This window comes from Trachurus japonicus, chromosome 6 (genome assembly GCF_045865225.1).
Source record: "Trachurus japonicus isolate A0001 chromosome 6, Traja_1.0".
Taxonomy (NCBI): domain Eukaryota; kingdom Metazoa; phylum Chordata; class Actinopteri; order Carangiformes; family Carangidae; genus Trachurus; species Trachurus japonicus.
Window position 1 is genome coordinate 17,749,892 of NC_140912.1, and position 22,002 is coordinate 17,771,893.

The 22,002-nt window shown below is 40.8% G+C and overlaps 1 protein-coding gene across 11 annotated transcripts; it reads left to right on the plus strand.

Annotated features, from left to right (window-relative positions):
- Nucleotides 1-206: 206 nt before the first annotated feature.
- On the plus strand, nt 207-20,639 carry ppfibp1b (PPFIA binding protein 1b). Of its 11 annotated transcripts, none has more exons than XM_085779489.1 (28): nt 207-377; nt 5,998-6,079; nt 6,644-6,849; nt 8,106-8,195; nt 8,281-8,394; nt 8,731-8,862; nt 9,616-9,708; nt 10,441-10,533; nt 11,229-11,346; nt 11,535-11,579; nt 12,628-12,689; nt 12,773-12,857; nt 13,434-13,570; nt 14,005-14,102; nt 14,702-14,771; nt 14,859-15,036; nt 15,500-15,532; nt 16,199-16,340; nt 16,472-16,603; nt 16,871-17,021; nt 17,152-17,263; nt 17,359-17,447; nt 17,724-17,846; nt 17,963-18,088; nt 18,175-18,363; nt 19,002-19,166; nt 19,440-19,505; nt 19,595-20,639. In XM_085779489.1, the coding sequence occupies exons 2-28, from the start codon at nt 6,010-6,012 to the stop codon at nt 19,676-19,678; spliced, it is 3,003 nt and encodes a 1,000-aa protein (XP_085635615.1). In that variant the 5' UTR covers nt 207-377; nt 5,998-6,009; the 3' UTR covers nt 19,679-20,639. The 11 variants fall into 11 exon arrangements, with proteins under 11 accessions (XP_085635615.1, XP_085635616.1, XP_085635618.1 ...); XM_085779490.1 differs by having other exon boundaries at nt 14,705-14,771; XM_085779492.1 differs by lacking the exon at nt 15,500-15,532.
- Nucleotides 20,640-22,002: the final 1,363 nt, after the last annotated feature.

Sequence of the window (22,002 nt, forward strand, 5' to 3'; positions counted from 1 at the left end):
TCATTTATCAAGTAATACTCGTGTCCTGTTCACTGTTGACATCAAAAGTGAATGTTTGTTTTTTTGTTTGTTTTTTTCCCCAACGAGGAGGGCTCAGCTCCATGTTTTTACCGTGCTGCAGTGAACGCACCAGGCCGACCCAGGCGGCAGCAGGGCGGGGTTTTCCAGCTGTGACGCGCTGAGTTGGTTTTTCCAGCAGCCCTGTCACTCCGACATCATGGCGTAGCGATGTGGACGGACGCGGGGTAACAAGTTCTGGTGGGCACGGAGAAGTTTGGAAACCGAGCCTTGTTGTGGGATTATTCAAAGAAAGTCATCCAAGAAAAGAAAAAAAAACAAAACCGTGAATATTTTTAATCTCTTCCAACAGAGTCTCGGTAAGTGAGTTTGTTAACGTTTTTGGCTGTGATTTATCTCTTCCACTAACTCAGGTTTAACGGTTGCTAAGGTTTTGTAGTCGAAATCAATGTGCAAGTTCTCCAACGGCCACTTAAAAAAAAAAAAAAAGTCTTTCCATGATGCTCATAATGTATAAACGGTTCCTACTTTATCCATGTAGCTACCGCATGGGAGACACCCACGGCGTTTTCAGGCTTCACCAAAAGTTACCGGTTGGTAAGTTAGCCTAGATTTCACTTTTTTTTTCCAGCACTTTTTTCTTTTCGGGGGTGGAAATGCACACGGAGAATTAACTTACGCTACACTTAACAGCTTTATCTCACAACGACGGGGCAGCATTTAGTTAGACAAAAATGTTCCTGACGTGAGAAAGTAAGTTGGGTCTAACGATAGTTTATGACTTTACCGCAGCTCCAGTCTCTGCCACACACACTGAGGTGAATCAATCCCATTGCCCGAGGCCATGTCTCTCTCTCTCTCTACACAGACTAGGCTACTCTTCATCTGGTTTGATGTTGCCTCTGGGCGCTGCTGACCGAGGAGATTCACTTTGGTTACTGTATTTGTTAGTGTTAGTGTTAGTAAGTTAAGGTGGGGGGTTTGACTTGGCCCAGGCTGTAAACTAAAGGAAGTTGTTTAGAGTTTGTGTCTGTTTTCTTTTCTTTTTCCAACGCTGTGGAATTTGAGCAGCTGTTGTATTGCCCTCCGGACGACCTGCTAAAAGTGTTTGCTTGCTCTCCCTTTTCAGATGCTTTACAAAACAACAGAATAGAAATGTCTGCAAACACGCTAACTAGATGCTCTGGAGACAATGACCCTGCACTACTCACTATACATCTATCAGCTGAATAGATAGCCTATGTCTTGATTTACTCCAGCCTGCATGTGCAGTGGGAAGGATTTCATCAGGTTGTAGTGAATTCCTCAGGGCTTCTCATTATAGCTTCTTCCTTCCTGTCCTTACTGTAGACTAAAATGCAATGAATTTTTTGTTTTGACTGACTGGGGGGGGGGGGAGTAAAAGCGTGCCCATAACTACAGTTGTTATCAGTATTTATAATGGAGTAGTGTTAGGAAGAGTTGTAGACAAGAGAAGCAGCAACTGTGTAACCTTCAACCTCTTTGAATTACACTCTCTGACATATATGCAAAAAGAAATGCAACACTCAGCCCTGCACACATGGTCCAAAGATTGCCAACTTTTAAGTCAAGTTAAGGTGCATTTGTGAGTAATATGAAAAGAATGTGAACTGCAGTCCAACATAAATTATAACCACTGTTGTTATCTTCTGCGTACACGCAGGCAGGAAAACATTTTAAGATTGCATCACATGGAGGTGCTTCATTCCAAAAACTCAATTTCAGTCTTTTTTTAGTTTGTTTGTACTATCACACATCGCACAAATGCCTTGAGTGTATCTTTTTTTGTTTTTAGTTCCAGCATGTCTAAAGATAGAGAAAAGTATCCGTCGGCTCTACACCCACATCTTGTTTTCATATAGGACCCGTTGTTTGGTGGCATAAAATTAGTGATGGTGTATTCTGCCTGCTCACCCAGGTTGGAAATAGCTGCAGGTTATTCCAGAGCAGCCAGCGCCTCGCAGGCAGCTGATGATGAATGCCTCAACTGTCTCTCCAGCTCCCAGTGAATCACTGGACACACAGCGGTCGGATCGCACTGCTTCATTTCATGCACACTCACACCTGGAAACAATAACATCAGCCCCCATGACGAGATTAAATCGCAGCAGACGATTTTCTCATAATATGATTATTATAAGAATTTTCTGTATGGCAATCTTTGGACTGTGATTACTAGTGCCTTACAGAAGACGATGCTTGAAGAAAAGCTTAACCTTGTTACCCTGAAGCATCCTCTGAGGTCGTCAGTGCTGAATAAAACAAGCCAAAATGAAGTTTCTTCTCTTGAAAACATTGTGAGGCACAGACTAGGTCAAGGCCTGCATGAATCAAAACATGAAAATCGCCATTATGTGGTGAGACTAGGATCTATCCCATCATGTCCGCAGATTTAACTTTGTAACCTCGATTACAAAAAAGAAAGACTGAAGCAAAGTGCTGTTGTATGATTTATCACTGGCTTGTAAATTCCTCTCTCCCCAGGACTTTTAACCACCAGTGCAACTCATCTCAACACGGGCTGTTGCAGCCAGTTGCGTGGCTGCTGTTGTAAACACTTTCTCCTTTCAGAGACAAGTGGCTCTGGTGCTTTTATTTTGTTTTCTATTTCTTGATTGTGCAACACTATAGTTTGTCGGCCATTCAACTGAGGACTTAGAAGATTTTCTCTTTTACTTTGAGCTTTCTGTTGAGTGTTGTGGATGGGTTATGATGGGTCTGTCCGCCTGAGGGGACCAGAGCTGATGGATCTGAAAAGCCATTATAGTGATCCACTCTCCCCCCCTTGTGCTCATTATTCCGTGCATGTCTCCATGAATTATATGGCTGTTTTCACCAAAGGGCAAGACTGCTTTTTGAATGTCTTTTTTTTTTCCTTCAGTTTTGTTTTGAGGCTCTCTGGGTCTAAAAAGAAGACGGAGGCAGGCAGGTGCTGTTGCAAATGCCATGCGTACTGTAGCTGTGCCTTGCAGTCTTCTGTCTGTCTTTTGTCTTCTCATGCCTTTCAGTCAAAATACCCTGATACCATGAACAATGGCCATCTCTGTGTGTCTTATGGTTGGTTGTAAGTGGTGCTTATAGAAGGGCAGACAGTGGGACTTTGTTTTTGAGAGGGATGGTTGCCTGTTGGGATTTTTTTGAGATGTCTCCTTTGATAGTAAATTTGCACAGATATAAAACATACATCAAGGCCGATACAGGTTCAGATCTCGTCCTCATTAATTCTCTTTTAATTCACCAAAATAGCTTAGTCCTAGTTGAGACAATAAGACTAGTTGGTGACCTAAAACACGTGCCGGTCTGAAGTCTTTAAATTGTGTATTAAAGACAGAGTAGGTGAAGTCACCTTGTCTGCTTCTTAGACGGCTCTTGATTGTTTACATTTGACTCACATACCATGGAGGCATCTCAGTACTTACAGGTCTGTAATTAGGTTTTCTTTGTGCTGGGCTTTCTGATGAAATCATGGAAGGGAAGTGGTCACACAAAGTCTTCACACTTGTTTAGCAGTGACCGACACATGGGCAGCAGGTTTCCACGCAGCATGTCTGGTCTTGGCCTGGTGTTTTTTGAAGTTTGTTTGCTGAGAGCCATGTGTTAAACTTACCCATATTTGCTTTTCTGCTGTAAGAGAAAAGCTGACTCAGGGTTTTGAGAGGGATGCCCTGCAGGCCTTCATTCCAGTTTGAGTCATGCCCAAACTCTTTCTGTGCAGTCTGCTGTTTAAGACCGGATTTGTACTTTTGTGTCTGTGGGAGTGAAGTGCGTTGGCTGTAGTTGGTCCCAGCTCTGATTTCCTGAATCCTCCTCCTGATCCACCGCAATATGGGTAAAGTCTCTGAGATGTCACAGTAATGAAAGCCTATTCTGTCTGCTGGAAAAGTCGAACCATCCAGGCAAAGTCTCCTCCAACATTATATCTAAGCTGAAACTACCTACTTGACTAATCAGTCATTTAAGTAATGGAAAAAAACAATCAACTGCAAATCCAATAACCAGATATTTGTGAAACTATTTCTTCAGTTTTGTATTCTCGATTTTAATCTTTCAAATAATGAGATTTTCTACTCATTGTTTTATGTGTAATCTGCATTAAGATGGGGAAAAAAGCAGAAAATGAACCTCCGGTTATTTGGATTAATCAGTTAACTGTGTCAGTAATTGCACAAGCTAAAATGAATTACCTGTTTGAGCCTCCAAATATAAGAATTGGATGCTTTCTTTGTCATATGGTAAACTGAACGTTTGGATTTTGGATCACAAACCACAACAAGATCACCAACTCTTAGAGATAAGACCATTGATCTATTTCCTGCTTTTGATCAGTATTTTGTTGTTGTTGTTGTTTTTGCATTGTGCGAATTACGTAATTGGATATTGGCTGTCAGGAGATAGTGATGGATATTTTTTTAAACAATTTTCTGACATTTCCTAATTCGTATGATTACAATCTCTAAAAACAAGCTGGTATTGCAAGATTGCCTGTGTTTCAGTGGGCATGAGATGTTTTTATTCAATCAGAAAACACACCAATTCACATTACTGCCTCTTGGAAATAGTGTTATATTGTGCATACTGCAGGGCTTTTTAAATGTCATGATATGCTATAAGTCTCTTTGTCCCGTTTGTTTAAGAAGTGGGACAAGCAGTCACTGTTGGCAGTAGACGTGTTTTTAGCCACTTTCTGAACTTTTTATTGTTGGAGAGAGCACCAAGCATTTTACTCTAGAGCTGACTGATGGCTACTGGGTGTGATGATCCTTACATTTCAGCATGTGCTTATTTTACACATAATGGAAAATGTGTCCACAGGAATGCTGAAATAACAGAGTTGGGTCTGTGGGTGGTTTCCATAAAGTTTGTAAATGGTCCTACGTCCCACTGTTGGGCACTCCCAGGATGTGGTAGCTGATTAAAGGAAAAGGTGTATGTGTGTGTGTGTGAGAGAGAGAGAGAGAGAGAGAGAGAGAGACAGACAGAGGGAAATTGTGCAAATGAGTGTCGGTGCATGCATGTTTGTGCATGCATGAATATACGGCGAAGCCTTTTGATTAAACACCCAGAGAGAGAGGGACCACTGTGCTGTTCGGGCTGATGTCCAGGACCGACACACTAAAATGTATCTTCACTCGGGGTCCAACAGTGTATCCACTGTCCCGTTGGCAGGACATTCATTGTGCCAATATTTTAGGTAAATAGCCTAATTGATATTCTGAAATGCACTATTCATTTTTTCTTACTTTGAAACAAAATTATGAAAGATCTGTACCTCAAGAATTGGTAGAACAACAACAGAGGTAGTTAGATTTTTTTTAGATGCCTCCTACCCTGGTTATCGCATAACGTCATATAGCCCTGCACATCCGTTTTTATACACTCAAACCCATCTCACAAATGTGCTTTTTTACCAGGCACTGTCCTTTTTTAGGCCCAGAGAGTTGCTGAGAGCGTACTACAGTTATAGCCTAATTCCTGGGTGGGAACCTTCTGTAATGACATGCTTAACGCCAGCGTTACTGCACTGCCTAGAAAGCTGAACACAACTGTAGCTGCTTTGCTGGATTTGTCCTCTTCCTCCACTGTTCACATTCACTCAAGCACACAGAGCTGCTGCCATAGTTATTTGTTACGTTGTAGACCAAACTGTTATTGTTACCGTGGGTGTTAGTGCTGGGCCTGTTGCCACAATAAACACACAATGTTTTAATCTTAAATTCCTTCATGGTTTATTTCAGATCCCTTGTTTTCTTTTTGTGTCATTAGCACATTGCAAGTCCAGAGATTTAAATGCACTGCTTCACCTAATTTTTTAACCTTTGTGTATTTCAGTGCATCATATCAGTGCAACATCTGCATCCTGGTGCTTTTCAGATATAGTAGTCACTGGTGTAGTGGTCGGTTTTCAGAATTACTTAAATACAGGAGTTTTTTTCACCAGGTTTATTTGTCTCCTTGCAGATTCATAAGTGAATGAAGATGATGTCCGATGCCAGCGACATGTTGGCAGCAGCCCTGGAACAGATGGATGGCATTATAGCAGGTAAAATCCTTGAATGCCATTAAACATCAACATAAGATGTTATTGTTGTATCATATTTTATAACATAAATCATATTATTATGTTGTGACTTCGTTTTTTCACATTTTATGTTGATAGAAAAGGGGAAAAAGTTATGTAATTTGAGCACAAAGTTGCAACATAACAAAATATGACTACTTTGTGAATGGACTGTATGTAGCATTAAAGTGGACCGTTATATAATAAAACTGCTCCAGGTTTGAGTCAACATTGAAAAGAGTCACACGGTGTCTTGTTACGGTTTGTTGCACAGCTGACATTTTAGATGGTCATCACGTGATTTCTGAAGCTCTGTGTTTTTCAGAGAGGGCTTAGCATTTATTCTGTCCTCATTTAGGCTGAGTGGCTCCAAGTCATGTTCACCAATGGTACAGTGTGAAATTTGTATCATTACACTGTAAAACTGTAACAGCTCTAATTTAAAACCACCAATATTATACCTTAGTATGAGATGGTGGATCTGTGTCCATTTTTAGCTTCTCCTGATATTGTTCTGTATTTTGTTGTTGTGCTTCTTCACCTCAGGTTCAAAGGCTCTGGACTACTCCAATGGGTTGTTTGATTGCCAGTCTCCCACCTCCCCGTTCATGGGCAACCTGCGGGCACTTCACCTTTTGGAAGATCTTAGGGGCGTCCTTGAGTTGATGGACACAGAGGAGAGGGAGAGTCTACGCTGCCAGATCCCTGACTCCACAGCTGACAGTCTGGTCGAGTGGCTCCATGGTCACCTGGTGAGAGACTTGCATGTTGGAAAAATGCGTAAATACTGTATAACAGACATGAGATATGTAAAAATAATGGGGCTATTAAATTAAACTGGCACAGGCATGAAGGTTTATGAAAATAAACATTTTACACGTGACAAAGATCTTTTTTATAAACGTGCAATAGCAACAGTGAGAGCCAGAGGCATATTCTTTTCAGGTTATCTGTCTGTCCTTCTTGTTCTCCTGGACACAATATCACAGCATTGCCTTGACAGAACTTCTTTGGCACAAACATTCACAAAACCCAAGGATTAACTGATTAAATTTGGGGGAATTTCTTTAATTGTGGTGAAAAACTTCTTGTATGTTTCTATATAAACAGGGAGGCACACAACCGTGAGGTGGTCATTTAGTGTGAACTATATCCTAACTAGAATACTGGTGCCTGAGGGCAGAGTTTCCAGTTACCAGTTTTACTGGTAAAGCAACATCACTGGTTTATCTCACCATAAATGTGTAAATATAGAACTTGTGCTGCTTTTTACCTGCACAAAAGTGATTCTGTTCTGAATGGTAACAGTCATCTTGCTGAAGCTTTGAGGTGTTTGAGATTTGATTTGATTTTCAGTTTAAGCTGTGTAGTCATGGAAGATGTTTTGTTGTTTGTGAAGATTGGACAGGATATGCTCCAAAAAAGACTTAGCACATCTGGTTTGCTGCTGCTGCTGATCACTCTCTGTGTTGCAATAAAACTCTCTGAATGCAGACAAGTGTGGGCCACAGTCCTGTGTCCAAGTAGACAACCATCTTGTTTTCTAAGTGAAAACATGACTGTCCCTTTTGTGCTGAGTTCCCTGGGAATGCAAGACTAAGTACTAGTGTTGTCAATGTCACAGCCAGTGTGCTGCAAGATACATGCTGATATCTGGGAAACCAGAGTGATGGGAGAATTATGGGCTGCCGGCCAGATAAATGCCAGAGTTTTTGTGTAATGCTGTAACTCACTCTGAGTACAGCGGTCTGAATGTGAACCTTCTTCTCAGCCATGTAGGGTTTTGTTTGTGCAGGGTGAAGCAAAGCAAGTGGTTAAGGCATTTAATCTGTGATTATTATACTAGACACTGAAACCTTCAAGGTTTGTAAAAGCAGAGTGAATCATTTTAGCCATACCATTTATTATATTTTTATTATAATTAATGCACGTTTGATCTTTTAAAGACCTAAAGTCAATCACCTTGTCTGAGTCTTTGTTTGATCCATATTTTCCTCTGTCCATGTAGTCAAACGGACACGTTTCTCTGGCTGGTGGTGACCACTACCAGGAAAGACTTAACCGACTAGAGAGTGATAAGGAGTCTCTGGTGCTTCAGGTATCCATTCAGCAATAACAATTCATAGAACATAGACAAATCTGTTTTCAAAAAGGAATAATGGCTTTGTTTTGTTTCCACACAGGTGAGTGTGCTGACAGACCAGGTGGAAGCTCAGGGAGAGAAAATTCGGGACCTGGATATGTGTTTGGAGGATCACAGGGAGAAACTCAACGCCACTGAGGAGATGCTGCAACAGGTGTGTGCACATGTGTGACCGTCTCATTTGCAATTTAGCTCAGGACAAATTGTTTGCACACAAGACCTGAGGTCACTTTATTATGTTTGTCACAGTGTGAAGTGTTTGCAGTCACCTGTGAGAGATTGAGCACTAAGCACTGAGTCTTTATGTTTTTGACAATCATCACCATAGTATATTAAGACAGACAACCCAAGACTACTCACAATGCCTGGCAATATTACTGTTTTAGATATTACAAAAACAATATTCATACCATAGTGTTATGTGTGCTGTCTATGCTGACCACAAGGTTGTTGTTTTTTTTTGTAACACTCTCTTAATTTATGCTTGCAGGAGCTTCTGTGCAGAACTGCACTGGAGAACCAAAAGCTAGAGCTGATGTCTGAAGTGTCCAACCTAAAGCTGAAGCTCAACAGCCTAGAGAAGGAGAGAGTGGACTTTGATGACCGATTTAGGGACAGTGATGTATGTGAGCTAATCCCAGGACAGGGATCTTCTTTGTTTCTGCAAGTCTTCTTTCTCTGTTGCCTAAATACACACACACACACACACACACACACACACACTCGCATGTATACACTGGCTCACACACACACCAAACAAACACTCATTCATGTTGTCTGACACCTGTGTCTCAAAGCAGCTGTGTGGTGGTGGGTAAGAAAACTAGAGAGTTCACAGGACTAGCGAGGAGAGATATAGCTGCTGTGTTTGTGGTTATTTGAGATGAAAGACTGTGGTGTGCAGAGTGTTTTACCTTTTTGACTCTGTTTGGGTTTATTGCCCCCTGGTCAAAAGCTTTAACACGTCATGTTAGTGCTGTAGCAGCGTGGGCGTCACTTCCACTCCCCTGGAACAAAAAGTTGCTGTCCCTGTTCCACCTCGAAGCACATAAATCACTTCTAATCTGCAAGCAGCTTCCTCAAATTGTATCACTGCTGCTGCTCTGAAGCATCTGCTCTCTAAGGAATGGAAAGTTTTAAAAGCAGAGCTTGAATAATACGACACATCCTAGAAAACTAACAGCCATTGGAAAAGAAACAAGGGTTCTGCACCAATGCCTCAATCACATTCATCCTATTTATCACTTGGTCTTAGCGCTATATGCAGATCTGATTAAAAGGATTCAGTATGAGTTCAAAGTATTACCAGTATTTTAGGGTTGTTTGCTATTGTATACTATGACATTTGTCTGATATGTACTTTCCGTTCTTTAAGGATTTGATTCTTGAAATCAACGAACTGCGGTACAGACTGACGGACCTGGAGAGTGAAAAACTACTGTACGAAAAGAAACTGAAATCCACAAAGGTGAGTTGAAATCAGTCACAACTACCATGTCATTCTTTTCTTATTGTTTATTCATCTCCAGAAGTTATTGTCTTCAGCCAAATTGACTCTCTGGTAGGGAACCCCTTGTGGCCAAAATGGTTAAAAACAACAAAACTAAAATGGGCCAATTCTCTACTGAACCACTTCACAATACAGCATGTCTTTTTCTCTTACCCTCTAAAATCTACACTTTACACTTTACACTTATTTTGTGATCTGAAGGAAACCTGTCATACAATCAACTTGTCCTGTGTGGATTGTTATAGCTCTTCTCCAGGAGCTTATGCGTATTGTTATTATTATTCGTCTGGTCCGAAAGACATCACATCAACTCTTTGCCTGCTTCATGATTTATTAATTTCATTTTATTGTGGTCCAAAAAGGTTGGTGGCTGTTTTTAAAGAATTTTAATAAATTTAGTTATTTATGATTTTTATGACCCTATTTGATCTGTAGGGTAACTAATATGAGCTTGTAAGATGTTGCATATTGTATCTGGGTTAAAACCTAAGGATAAACTGCAGTTTTGCAGTTGCTACAAAGTGTAAATTTAACTTTTGACTTTGTTGATCAACAGGGTCTATTTTAGATGCTTTATAATGTAAATATTTGGTTTGAATCTTGGGTATTCCACCTACTTGACATCTTTTATCTTTCATTTCTTGCATCCCTATTCTCTCTTTCCTCCTTGGTTTGTCTCTGTACTGCAAGTCGCTAATGGCCAAGCTTTCTAGCCTGAAAATCAAAATGGGCCAGATGCAGTATGAGAAACAGAGGAAGGAGCACAAACTCCAGGCTCTGAAGGTTGGCTTTTCTCAGGATGACTGTTGTGCTTGCCGTATGATTATGGTTTTTGACCTCTCCCTTTGGCTCCTGCTCTGTTTTTATTTTTGAGGAGAAAAAAATAATCAAATCGGTCTGACAGCAGTTTAAGTTTTATTTTTACCCTTAAGGCAAAATAATGACATATTTTGCAAACAAATAATGAATTTAATTTACTTGTCTCAGTCATACAGTAAAGTGCATTCAGAAAACGCACTTCCTTAGTTGCTTTTACAAGCCATCAGTTCTATCAAGCATTCACATTTTTACAAACCACAGGTATGCTTTAATTTTGTGAGAGTTGGCAAGGCAGCTGCTTTTCTGTCTGAGTGTGTTTTTGTTTGTGTTTGTTTTATCCCTCTTTACTCTCATCCCTTAGATTTTCTTCCACTTCGTTAAAGCTTCTTTAAAATTTAATTTTTCTGTCTCCATGCTTGATTCCTGCACTGGTTACTTAAAGTGTCTCCTGTACTTGTCATTACTATCGTCCTCCCAGACATCAGTGCTTTCCCTCCCACCTCACACAAGTTGCCCCTCAGAGCAGGTGTGGCCTGTGTTTTTTTTTCTAAATGCCACGTCAGCGTCTGTGAACCCTTGTGCTGTGGTTGTGTTTGTAGTGTGGAGGAGGTGGCGTCTGTGTAGAGGAATTATCTTAACTGTTGTCCTCTGTTGGACAGGAGGAACTGGCCATACTGAGGAGGCAGCTGGAGGGCAGAGACGGAGAGATGAGGAGAATACAGGATGAGACGGGCTTCAAAGCCATCGCCTCGAGCAGTGCAGATCCCTCAGAGAGAGGTGGGGAAGCCGGTGCGATCACAAGCCTCACTGAAGATGAGCATGCATGACGGTTTAACCTCACATGTTCAACTCAATGTTGTTCGGCTGAGTGGAAATGTCTGTGTGAGCGCTAGGCTCAGACCTTCAAGAAATCAGAATCTGTAAAAGCAACCAGTTTTTGTTTCATAACTCTTTGTCCTGTTTAGTCTCTCATCCAGATGAAACTCTTAGAAAGAGGCTGAAAGAAAAACGTAAGGGGTTTTCTTATGTTTGTGTTCATCGTTGCACTTTATTACTGCACCCATCTCAACCCCGTTTGCATGAACGAGCATGAGCCATCTGAACTCTGCTTGTCCATTATAACCCATTGAAGTGCTAATGCCACAGAGCACCACACCTCTGTTAAACTCTTAAACTTTTTCTTTCTTTTTTTTTTTGAACTGAACAAATTTAAGGTCATCCCAAAGCCCTTATCAGTGTGATTTTGTGTCCGTCCTGGAACAGCAACAAGGAATGTCGGCTTTTGTGTTTTCAACAGGAATGAGGAATGAACTGTTTTGTTTGTCATAACTATTCAGGCTGCTCACTCATCCTCGTGCCTCATGTCCTCCCAACAATAATCACCTCCTATACCCCAGATTCCTCTGTACCTTTAACTGCTCACACCAACAGGCAGTGTGTGTGCCCTGCTAACCTGTAATGTCGTTGTCATGTCCAGTGCTGTGTGACAGTATCGTTTGTATATCTGTGTCTTTGTCCCATCGTCATCTTTCACTCAAGTAGAACAATTTCCTTTCACTCAGTGCACACAATCCCTCACCATCACTCTACACATGTAGTGGGTCTGCACTCTGCAGTAAAAGAGCTGGCCACTATAAGAGACTTCATTATTTTGTCAGCTTAATATATATTCATATACATCCTCAAAGAAGTTTAAAGAATTGGCCAGTGTGTGCAAGTTTATTTATAGACTAACAGAAGCACATTCAGGTTGTTAATGTTGACTGTTTACAAAACCTTGTGGCAGGAAATGCGCTCTGAAAAGTGAAAATGTTCCGTGAAAGTGAAACATGGGAAATACCTGCTCACACAATGATATGGTGAATACATTTCAATGATCCCTTTAAAGGTAGTCAGTAATATTGTGCAGGTAAAATGGCAGCCAGTATGGTCAGACGTATCTTCCAGTTTCACTCTGTGTGTTCAGGCTTATTATCCATCCCTACCGTTTACCCTCCTCAGTCTCCCCTTCCTCAGCACCACAGTTCTGTCTCTATAATTATTTTCTTTCCTTGCTAGATGTGGAAGTGCAGAGAATGAAAAAGGCAGTTGAATCATTGATGGCAGCCAATGAAGAGAAGGTACAGTAGACAAGCTGTGATTCACTTTGTAATGCAAAAGATTCCCTTTTTGCATTGTGTTTTGATCATCTTTTTCTTTGAAGGATCGTAAAATTGAGGAACTGAAGCAGTCGCTGCTACGGTATAAGAAAGTTCAAGACATGGTGATGTCGGTACAAGGAAAAAAAGGTAAAACATTTCCTCTGTCAGAGTAGATATATGATACTAGATAAAGATGTACTAATGTAAGTCAGCCTTGAAAGCAGGATGTTTAATTTTGGATGGTTTTACATAAATCACGCAGTCGGTATACTTCACTGCACTCTGTCATTTTTAATGCATATCATCGATTTTTTCATAATGATTTCCAATTTTTCAGTTTTTTATGTGTCAATATAATCTGACGTTGACCTTGCAGAGATAAATAAAGATGATTCGCTACAGGAAACAAGCTTAATTTCATCATCTTTAGTTCATGTCATATCTGTCAGGTTGACCATAAGGACTGCTTTTAAAATGTTTGGGGCTTGTTAGTTTGTTAAAGGACACTCTTACATTGCTTGATTGTTTTCCTATGAATGTATTTGTATTTTTCTGAGCTGGCTGCTTGCTGCTATTATACTACTATGTTCTGTAGCATTCTGCAGAGTATCCCTTCATTTTTAGACCGTCTGAATTGATAAATTCAAAATAAAAGAGGTGATTTGTTTTACATGTGAAATTATTCATTATTTTCTGTTTCATCTTGCTCTTTCTCCACTCCAGAGAAAACGAGAGATAACGAGTTCGCTGAGAGTCTGGGTGATGTCTCCCCTGTATTCAATTCAATCAACCCTTTCTCTGTAGAACTAGAAAAGCACGAAGTTACAGAGCAGCAACTGAAAAGGATGAGCCCAGATGAGGTTTGTACAACATAATATGATGTGGGGGAACTATATTGGAAAAGCAAATTCTAACAAGATAGAGCATTCATTTAATTTATGAATTAATTTATAGTCTAGCTTAATTTTCTAATTTATTGCCTATGTCTAATTGGCTGTAGCTCTTTACCTTTTTGACCTTAAAGCGCTTCAGATCTCATTAAACTTGAAAATGGTCAGTAAAACACTAATGGCTCCCTTTAATTTCACACTTTAGAAATGAGTGTTGAAGGGCTCGACATCCAATTAATTAAATAACATCTCCTGTCAGTTCACTAAGCACAGTACCGATTTAAACTGGTTTATTCTCGGCCTTAGGAGAATATTAAGTTAATGTTTTAAGACGGTGCATACTTCTAACTTTTAATCATTCTAATTTTTATTTTTTTTTTTTTTTTGCTCTCCTCCGTGTTTAGCTGGAAAGTCTCAATGGACTTGGTGAAGACCCTTCAGCTTCACCGAGCCCTTCAGATCCAGAGCGAGTGTCTGAGTCAACACCGACGGATGGAGAAAAGTAAGATACCATAAAGACAATTTCCCTCAAACATAGTTTTGTTTCAAACCTGATTTCAGCTTATATAAGTTTCATTAAAGCAGACGCTGAACATTTAAACTCAAATTTATCATATATATGTATATATGATGTGCAACTAATTTTTTCCATCGGTGAATAAGAATAATACAAAAAAAAAAGCTCAAGAAAGTATGTAGGTTTTGAAAATGAACGAAACCAAACATGTTTTGTTCCAGTAAAATGTTTTGACCTAATAGAAGAAACTGATCTTTAACATTTTACAGTATTATTTTGATTACATACTTTCCTTGTGTATGTTTTGTGTATATCTGTATTATGTATGTGATGATAATGTTCACAGTCATCACCTCATGTTAAGTGCTGCTGTACACGTTGTCAACACAAATTTGCTACAGTCAAAGAGTGTGAGGAAGTGTCACTGTAGCCCTCTTTACATTAAGCATGAAAGCAATGAGTGTAGCAGCATTTAATATCATGTGGCCCCACACTGCTGCTTCTCATGACCATGTGAGACGAGCTTAGTGTCTCCGCCTCACTGTCAGGAGCAAATTGAGTATTGTTATGGTTTGTTATTTCAGCAGCCAAGATGTCACAAAGGCTGGAAGCCAGGACCACCTGAACAGGAGCGACAGGAGTAATACTGAAAAGGTAAGAGAAAAAAGTTCTGTCTATCTGTTGTGAGCTTTGCCAAAAATAAATAAACATGTTTGTCAGTAATGTTTTTTGTTCTTTCAGAATACAAGCGAAGAAATCAGTAAGATGAGTGAAAAGCCACCTTTGAATCCCTCGGCCACTTTGCCACCTGCCACCACAGAGGACGACAGCTTCGGCTCGAGAAAGGCTCGTTCATCTTTTGGAAAGGGTTTCTTCAAGATCCGTGGAGGCAAGAAGACAGGCAGCACTCCCAACCTTGGTAAGAGCACACCACATCGCCGCTTGGCAGCCACACAAGGTCATGCAGTCTGTATTCGCTGTCATTGTGTGTGACATTAAGGAAACTGTGCAACAAACTGGCTCTGTACTACAGACATTTTTCTTCCACCAAGGAACATGTATTTTCCCAGGCCACACCCTTGGAGTATACAGAACCATATGGACCATAATTTTCATCCCACACTAGCTGTGGTCCCCGTTTAATTATGGAAATCGGTTTCTGTGCTGTCGTATGCCCTTCGTCCTGTGTATATGTTTTTTGTGTTGTTATTGTTGTTGGGGTTTTTTTGTGTCTGTGTTGTTTGAACTGTACATGTGTATGTCTGTGTTTTTTCCACCTCCACAATCCTATTGTTATTTCAATCATAATTTCTGCCCTCTTGTCTTGTTCTTTTTTCTGTTGGACCGTGTCGTGCGTTGCGTGTGCTTTGTAACACACGAAGACCGCAGCCGGAGTGCGAGTGCGCCTATGCTAGGTACAGTATAGACCCCAGGTCATGGCAGGGTTACAGTAGCTCTCCAAAGAAAGCAAACTGCTGAGTATATCCTGTGTGACTGTAGATCTTTGCCTTTTCCAAACCCCCGCCATTCGTCAGCTGACATCTTCTTGTCGTCACGTTTCAGTAGCTGCAGTCCTTTAACCACCACACCCTTTCACAGTCATTGTTGCACAAATGTTGTCAGTCCAACATACAGCCAGTCTCTTGTGTATGTTGATTTGCCTGTGTGCCTGCATGTATTTGTTTACACACTCTTGTTTCTGCCAAAACTTTCACCAAACATAAATCTGTGCTAAGATCCAGATTACCAGATAAGATTGTTTATTTGGATCTTGAATGCCCCCTCACCCACTAAAAAAAAAAATTAAACAACTAATGAATTTCCTCTTTGTCTAATTAAATAAAACTATTTTGTTCCAGTCTCAGCCAGACGTCAGCCCTGTCTGATGCATGTTTACTCGAGAGGGTACTGCTTTCATAGCCCATAACCATGACCACTCAGCCTGTCCAGGTCTACGAGTGGTCATGTGTCTGTCTTGGGTCTTTTCTTCCCCATGCAGCAGCTCTGTCTCCCCCGCTCTGTGTATATCTCCACACTGACGCTCACGATGCTGACAATTTTCTGGATGTTTGTTTGTTCAGCTGAAACAGAGCGACAAGGTACTGACCATTTGGATCTGGCCGGGCTGCCACAGAGGTCGACAAACAGCGACAGCACACACACGCTCCCTACGACCCCAGAGAGCAAGAAAAAATCCAAGGGAATAAAGAAACTCTTTGGGAAGTGAGTAGAAAATGTAATGAGGAATCTTGGAAGGATGGATATGAATATAAATCTTATTCATGGTCGGCCAGATGTATGAAAAATGTGCAAGAATCTTTAAATGTTAAGACTTGAACATCATATTTTTTAAGGTTGAAAAGAAGCCAGTCTACCACGTTTAACCTGGATGACAACGTATCAGAGGGTGAGTTCAAGAGGGGCGGAGTGCGAGCCACAGCAGGACCCAGACTGGGCTGGTCGCGTGATCTCCAGCGAGTCAGCAAGTAAGTCTGTGCTTTCAGCCTGAATAATGTGACTCAGGATGTGGTTTTCTTGTTTTCAGTGTGGTGTACATTGAAATTTAGAGATAATGCGGGGATCTTTGACAAAGCAGTCTTTGTCGGGATATCAAAGATGGGTGTACAATATCTCACAATTTAAACTTGTGTCTGTTTCTTAACCTCTTTATACTGTTTTAAGGGTGTTATCTACTGTCTACATAGTTTTTGATATTGTTTTTAATTTCTATTCTCTTCTGTTTTATTCTTTAGTGACGTTGATGCTCCCTTTGCACGCTGGTCGAAGGATCAGGTGTGTGACTGGCTACAGGAGCAGGGTCTGGGTCTTTATGTGAACATGGCTCGTGTATGGATCTCCTCTGGACAGACGCTGCTACAGGCCTCACAACAGGACCTGGAGAGGGTGAGATGAAGCAGGAGAATTTAATAAACTCTCTAAAGCTGGCAGTCAGGCACAGTCTTCTTGTTGTTGAACTGTACTGTTTAGTACCCGGGGGTGTTTAGTCCTCACTTGTCATCTTGTGGATGTTAAGGAGCTGGGCATCAAACACCCGCTGCACAGAAAGAAGCTGCAGCTGGCTTTGCAGGCCCTCGGCTCAGAGGAGGAGGATAATAAGGGAAAGCTGGACTACAACTGGGTGACAAGTGAGTACTAGCTGCCAGTGAAACATTTTTTTCTGCTGGTTGGGTTTCCTTTTTTCTTTTTCCCACAACAGTTTGCTTATTCCTCCTTCTCTCAGGATGGCTGGATGACATCGGTCTGCCTCAGTATAAGACCCAGTTTGATGAGGGCAGAGTGGATGGTCGCATGCTGCACTACATGACAGTGGTGAGTGTTGGCAAGAGACATGCGCTCCTTCCACAGACCCTGCGGATAAGTAGGTCTGACGAGTCCAGTGCCATCTCACATTAGGATTAGTGCACAGAGAGCCCGAGCTCCAGTGGAGACGGCCCGGTCTCAACTCTGTTCAAACTATGATCTGCAGAGGTTTCCGTGCCAGGGAATCTTGATTGTTCACTGCACTCAAATTGGCTTTTGTTATTTCATAATAAACTTAGTCACAGCTTCAGCAGGACCCATTGGTGTCTTTTCTTTATCCCCCAGGATGACCTGCTTTCTATGAAGGTGGGAAGTGTCCTGCATCACCTCAGTATCAAGAGAGCGATACAAGTGCTGCGACTCAACGGCTATGAGCCCAACTGCTTGCGTCGCAGGCCGTCTGATGAGGTTTGACCAACCTGTTCTGCTGTTTGAAATTTTATATTGCACAGCGGAAGGTACACACACCCTAAGTTTTCAAAGTTGTGACGTACTCATCCCTCTTTTGCACCGTGTGTCTATAGAACAACATCACTCCAGCAGAGATTTCCCAGTGGACCAACCACAGAGTGATGGAGTGGCTGCGGTCGGTGGACCTTGCTGAGTACGCTCCCAACCTGAGAGGCAGCGGTGTGCACGGAGGCCTGATGGTGAGAGAGTTGGCTGTTGATCCTCGGGGCAAAAACAAATTCTCACTAAGTGTTATCTACTGCTAAACACCGCCTCCTCTCCTCAGGTGCTGGAGCCACGGTTCAACGTGGAGACGATGGCGTTGCTGCTGAACATCCCCCCAAACAAGACTCTGTTGCGTCGCCACCTCGCCACACATTTCAACCTGCTCATTGGCTCAGAGGCCCAGCAGCTCAAACAGGAGTGTCTTGAAAATCCAGACTACACTCTACTTACTGCCACCACCAAGGTCAAGGTAAAGCACAGCCAGTGCCTGAACTGTACACGAGTAAAAGATAACAGAAAAATATTAGTAAAACATTGATTTAATCTTTGATTTAATCACAGCCACAAAAAAGAAAGAAATATTAAAGAGGAACTATGCAAGATTTTTAGCTCAACTATGCTACATTTTTACCTTAATAAAATGGCTTTGAAGTAACTGTGATGGTTGAATAAATGACTTGTAACTTGAATGGAGGCTCTCTGCCTTCCACATAGTGTCTTGTAGCATTGTAATCTCTTGTTATGACAGATAAGACTACCCAAATATACACATGGTAACTTTGTATATGATATATAACATTATCCACCGCTCCATGGATTGCTTTCTAGTCGGCTTCATTGAAAACAAATGCACATGGCCGGGAGGAGAGTTAGCAAAACAGCGGAAAAGCGACCGGACTTGCATAGTTCCCCTTTAGAAATAAAATAAGTGTAGCATCAGTGAACAAGTTAATATTTCTGCAATGTGTGTCCACCACTTGCTTTTATCAATAGATCGGTAAGGGTTGATTTACATTACTGAAATAAAGATTTTCAAGAGGCATGTACTCTGCTCTTTGTGTCTAAATGTAGCTTTATAAATTTCTTCTGTCTCCGTGTTCATGTCAGCCAAAGAAAATGTCGTTTGGTAGCTTTGGGAGTCTGAGGAAGAAAAGGCACGATGAGAACGAGGAGTACGTGTGTCCGATGGATGTGGAGATGCCAAAGGAAAGAAGCTTCCAGAAAGGCTACGAGCTCCAAATCTACGAGGATGACCTCGACAGGCTAGAACAGGTGATCTTGTGCTTGAAGGCACAAAGTGAATTTTTTCATGAGCAGTTATTCTGAAATGCATGCAATGTACATCTGAAATGTCACAGGCATTTATATTAAAAAGGTTTTACATTTTGTGAGACATTGAGAGTTTTGATCATATTTCTTTGCTGCATGTGCATTTTTATTGGTGTTGCTTGGGCAGTGATCTTTCATATGTAGCCAAAGTGTCTGTTTTCTATAATCTGTTATGAGCCTCAGTTTATTGAGTCTGAGAGTTGCCTCTTTCCACAGATGGAGGACTCTGAGGGAACTGTGAGACAGATCGGAGCCTTCTCCGAGGGGATTCAAAACCTGACGGTGAGAATCTGAAGGCTGACCAGAGCACCTTGTACCATTATAGCAATTTGTTATATTACAATACACGACTGTACTGTGTCTTTTTCCAGAGTATGCTGAAAGATGACGAATTCTTCAAAGAGATTTCAAATTCACCGAACCCCAGTGTAACAGATGAAGACTCTAACGCATGAGACGTTCAGCACCACGAGACCTGGTCCTGCTGTGAATGAAACTCTGTGCCAACCCTCTCCACCCGTACACAGACTTGTCTCAACACACCCCAAAAATGCTCCCACATTTTTTTTTTTAGTGCTACATTCAGAGATGAGCCAAAAGTATTACAGTGTCTTTCTTTTTATATGTTTTGAACAGTGGTGGTGCAGAAAGCCTACAGTCCATTATCCACTATTATTACTCCTGAACTTTGTCTCCGTTATTGTCGTCTGATGACAGAGGGACATTTAGGGCAACACCACTGTTTGCCTGCCAGCTGGTTTCTGGAGATATTTATGTACTGGCATCTATCTTTTTATAACAGAACTGAAGTGTCAGCCAGCACAAGGTGAACATCTAGAAAATGCCAATATAGATTTAATATATGTCTTCTAAATTGCCTTTTGACTGTAGACATTTTGGGAAAAGAGATGGACGTCATAGAAGTAAAATCGTGAGCAGATTTCCCCATTTTTAGAAGTTAGTGTAAAGTAATAACTCTGAAACAGCTGCTATGTTTTCTACAGAATTAAACCATGCTAATTGATTGATACAGTAACTGTCTTTACATGTTATCCTATTTAGAAAACTGAACAGGTTTTCACCCAACAGTAATACTATGCATGCATTTGCACCAATACATATCACACAGTACAAAGCCTAATGAATATCATTGCATGGTATTGAAATCCAACACATCCTTATATGAGTTTGTCATTTATTTTATATTATTTGAACCATAAATTGATTTTAATGGAGACCTGTTTGCTTACACTGTTATTTTTGGAAAGGTGTTGTGGCATATTCACATTTGTGAGATAAGATAATGTTTAAAGTAACAATGTTGTAATGCAGCACTCGACCATACCTAAGAAGATGGTGTGTCTTTTTTTTCAATGTTCATCCAATTATAGAGATCAATAAAATAAGTTAAATCAATTGGGCTTTTCCTCAAATATCAAGTCTTTAACGCATGATAAGAACACTATGAATCCCCACCGACTGAGCAATGAAAAGCAAACCACATGTGTCCTAAAAACATGGTCAGTGAATAATGTAGCAGCCTGTCTGAATCCTTCGCTACACAGATGGGCGTTGTATTGCAGCCATTATATCAATTGCACTCTTTTATTTGTGTTGTAGCTCAGCATGTTGACCACTGAGCAAACTGCAGGACACGGCTCTAATGTTTGGAGAGAGCAGGGGGCAGAATAATCAGCTGCTGTACCACAAACAACCCAGAGGTGACTACACTGTAATTTCAGAGTTTAGATTTCAAAGCTTCATTATTAGACAACCAAAACTTCACTTGTGTCCTCTTGAGTGTAACCCAGATGTTTATTTATTTCAGGGTTTTTGATTTCCCAACATTTAACATTATTATTATTAAAGCAAAGCCATGGTGAAATATCAACCATAAAAACCAAACTAAGACATTTTTTCTTGTTATCACTCTGTATTTAAAGAACATTTTTGCACTGTACTGTTAGAGAGTTAAGATTTCATCATGCCCTCCCCATTCATCTCATCCCAACTATTCAAAACACAGGCAGACATTGGGGGAACAATAGTCTTCAGGGAGTAATAGTAAACAAATTATTCATGTGTATTATTAAGATAATATGAAATAAAAAATGATATTTACCTTTTTGAGAAGGTTCGCTCTTCACATTGGCCTTCTGTCTTTGTCCTCATCTCTTCGTGTCTCTTTTCTTTAATTGTTTCTGGATTGAAAACACATTAAAATAAAGTGTTCACGTGAATTCAAATCAACAAAGAAAACGAAATTCAAATTCAGGTTGAAGAACAAAAGCTTCACCTGGAGAGACTTCCCCTCACCTTCAGCGGATCTCTCTCGCCCCCTGCTGCCAAACCTTCTACCTCTCCCTCATCAAAAGCCTCACGTTTTTACCAGGCTGATGCATGCAGTTGCACTCCAAATAAAACTAACTTCAAAATAAGTTGCATTCAAATATGTATTTATATAGTTACTTATTACCACTAAGCATGTGAATATCAACAATAAAGGCTGGTGTCGGTGAGTGTTATTAGGTGCCGTCTGAGCAACAGTGAATTTCCATTTTACCGAATAAAGTCAACTATAACGTTACTTGTTACAGATGCGTTGAAATTAATTTGCATTTCAAGGATCAGGCTGTATGATGCTTTTGATAGACGCGTTGACATGTATTGCAACTTCCCTGGGACAAAGCGCCCTCTGGTGTCGATATTACTAGTGTACTAGTCTATTATTAGTGGCCCTCTGAGCTGCAGGAGTTAGTTTTTGTCCAGATTTGCCCAT

Excerpts from the sequence above, each read along its gene's own strand:
- ppfibp1b (XM_085779489.1), top strand. The coding sequence starts at position 6,010 with ATGAAGATGATGTCCGATGCCAGCGACATGTTGGCAGCAGCCCTGGAA. Across the intron at positions 8,196-8,280 it reads AGGAGTCTCTGGTGCTTCAG|GTGAGTGTGCTGACAGACCA; the intron begins GTATCCATTCAG and ends GTTTCCACACAG. Across the intron at positions 12,690-12,772 it reads TGGCAGCCAATGAAGAGAAG|GATCGTAAAATTGAGGAACT; the intron begins GTACAGTAGACA and ends TTTTCTTTGAAG.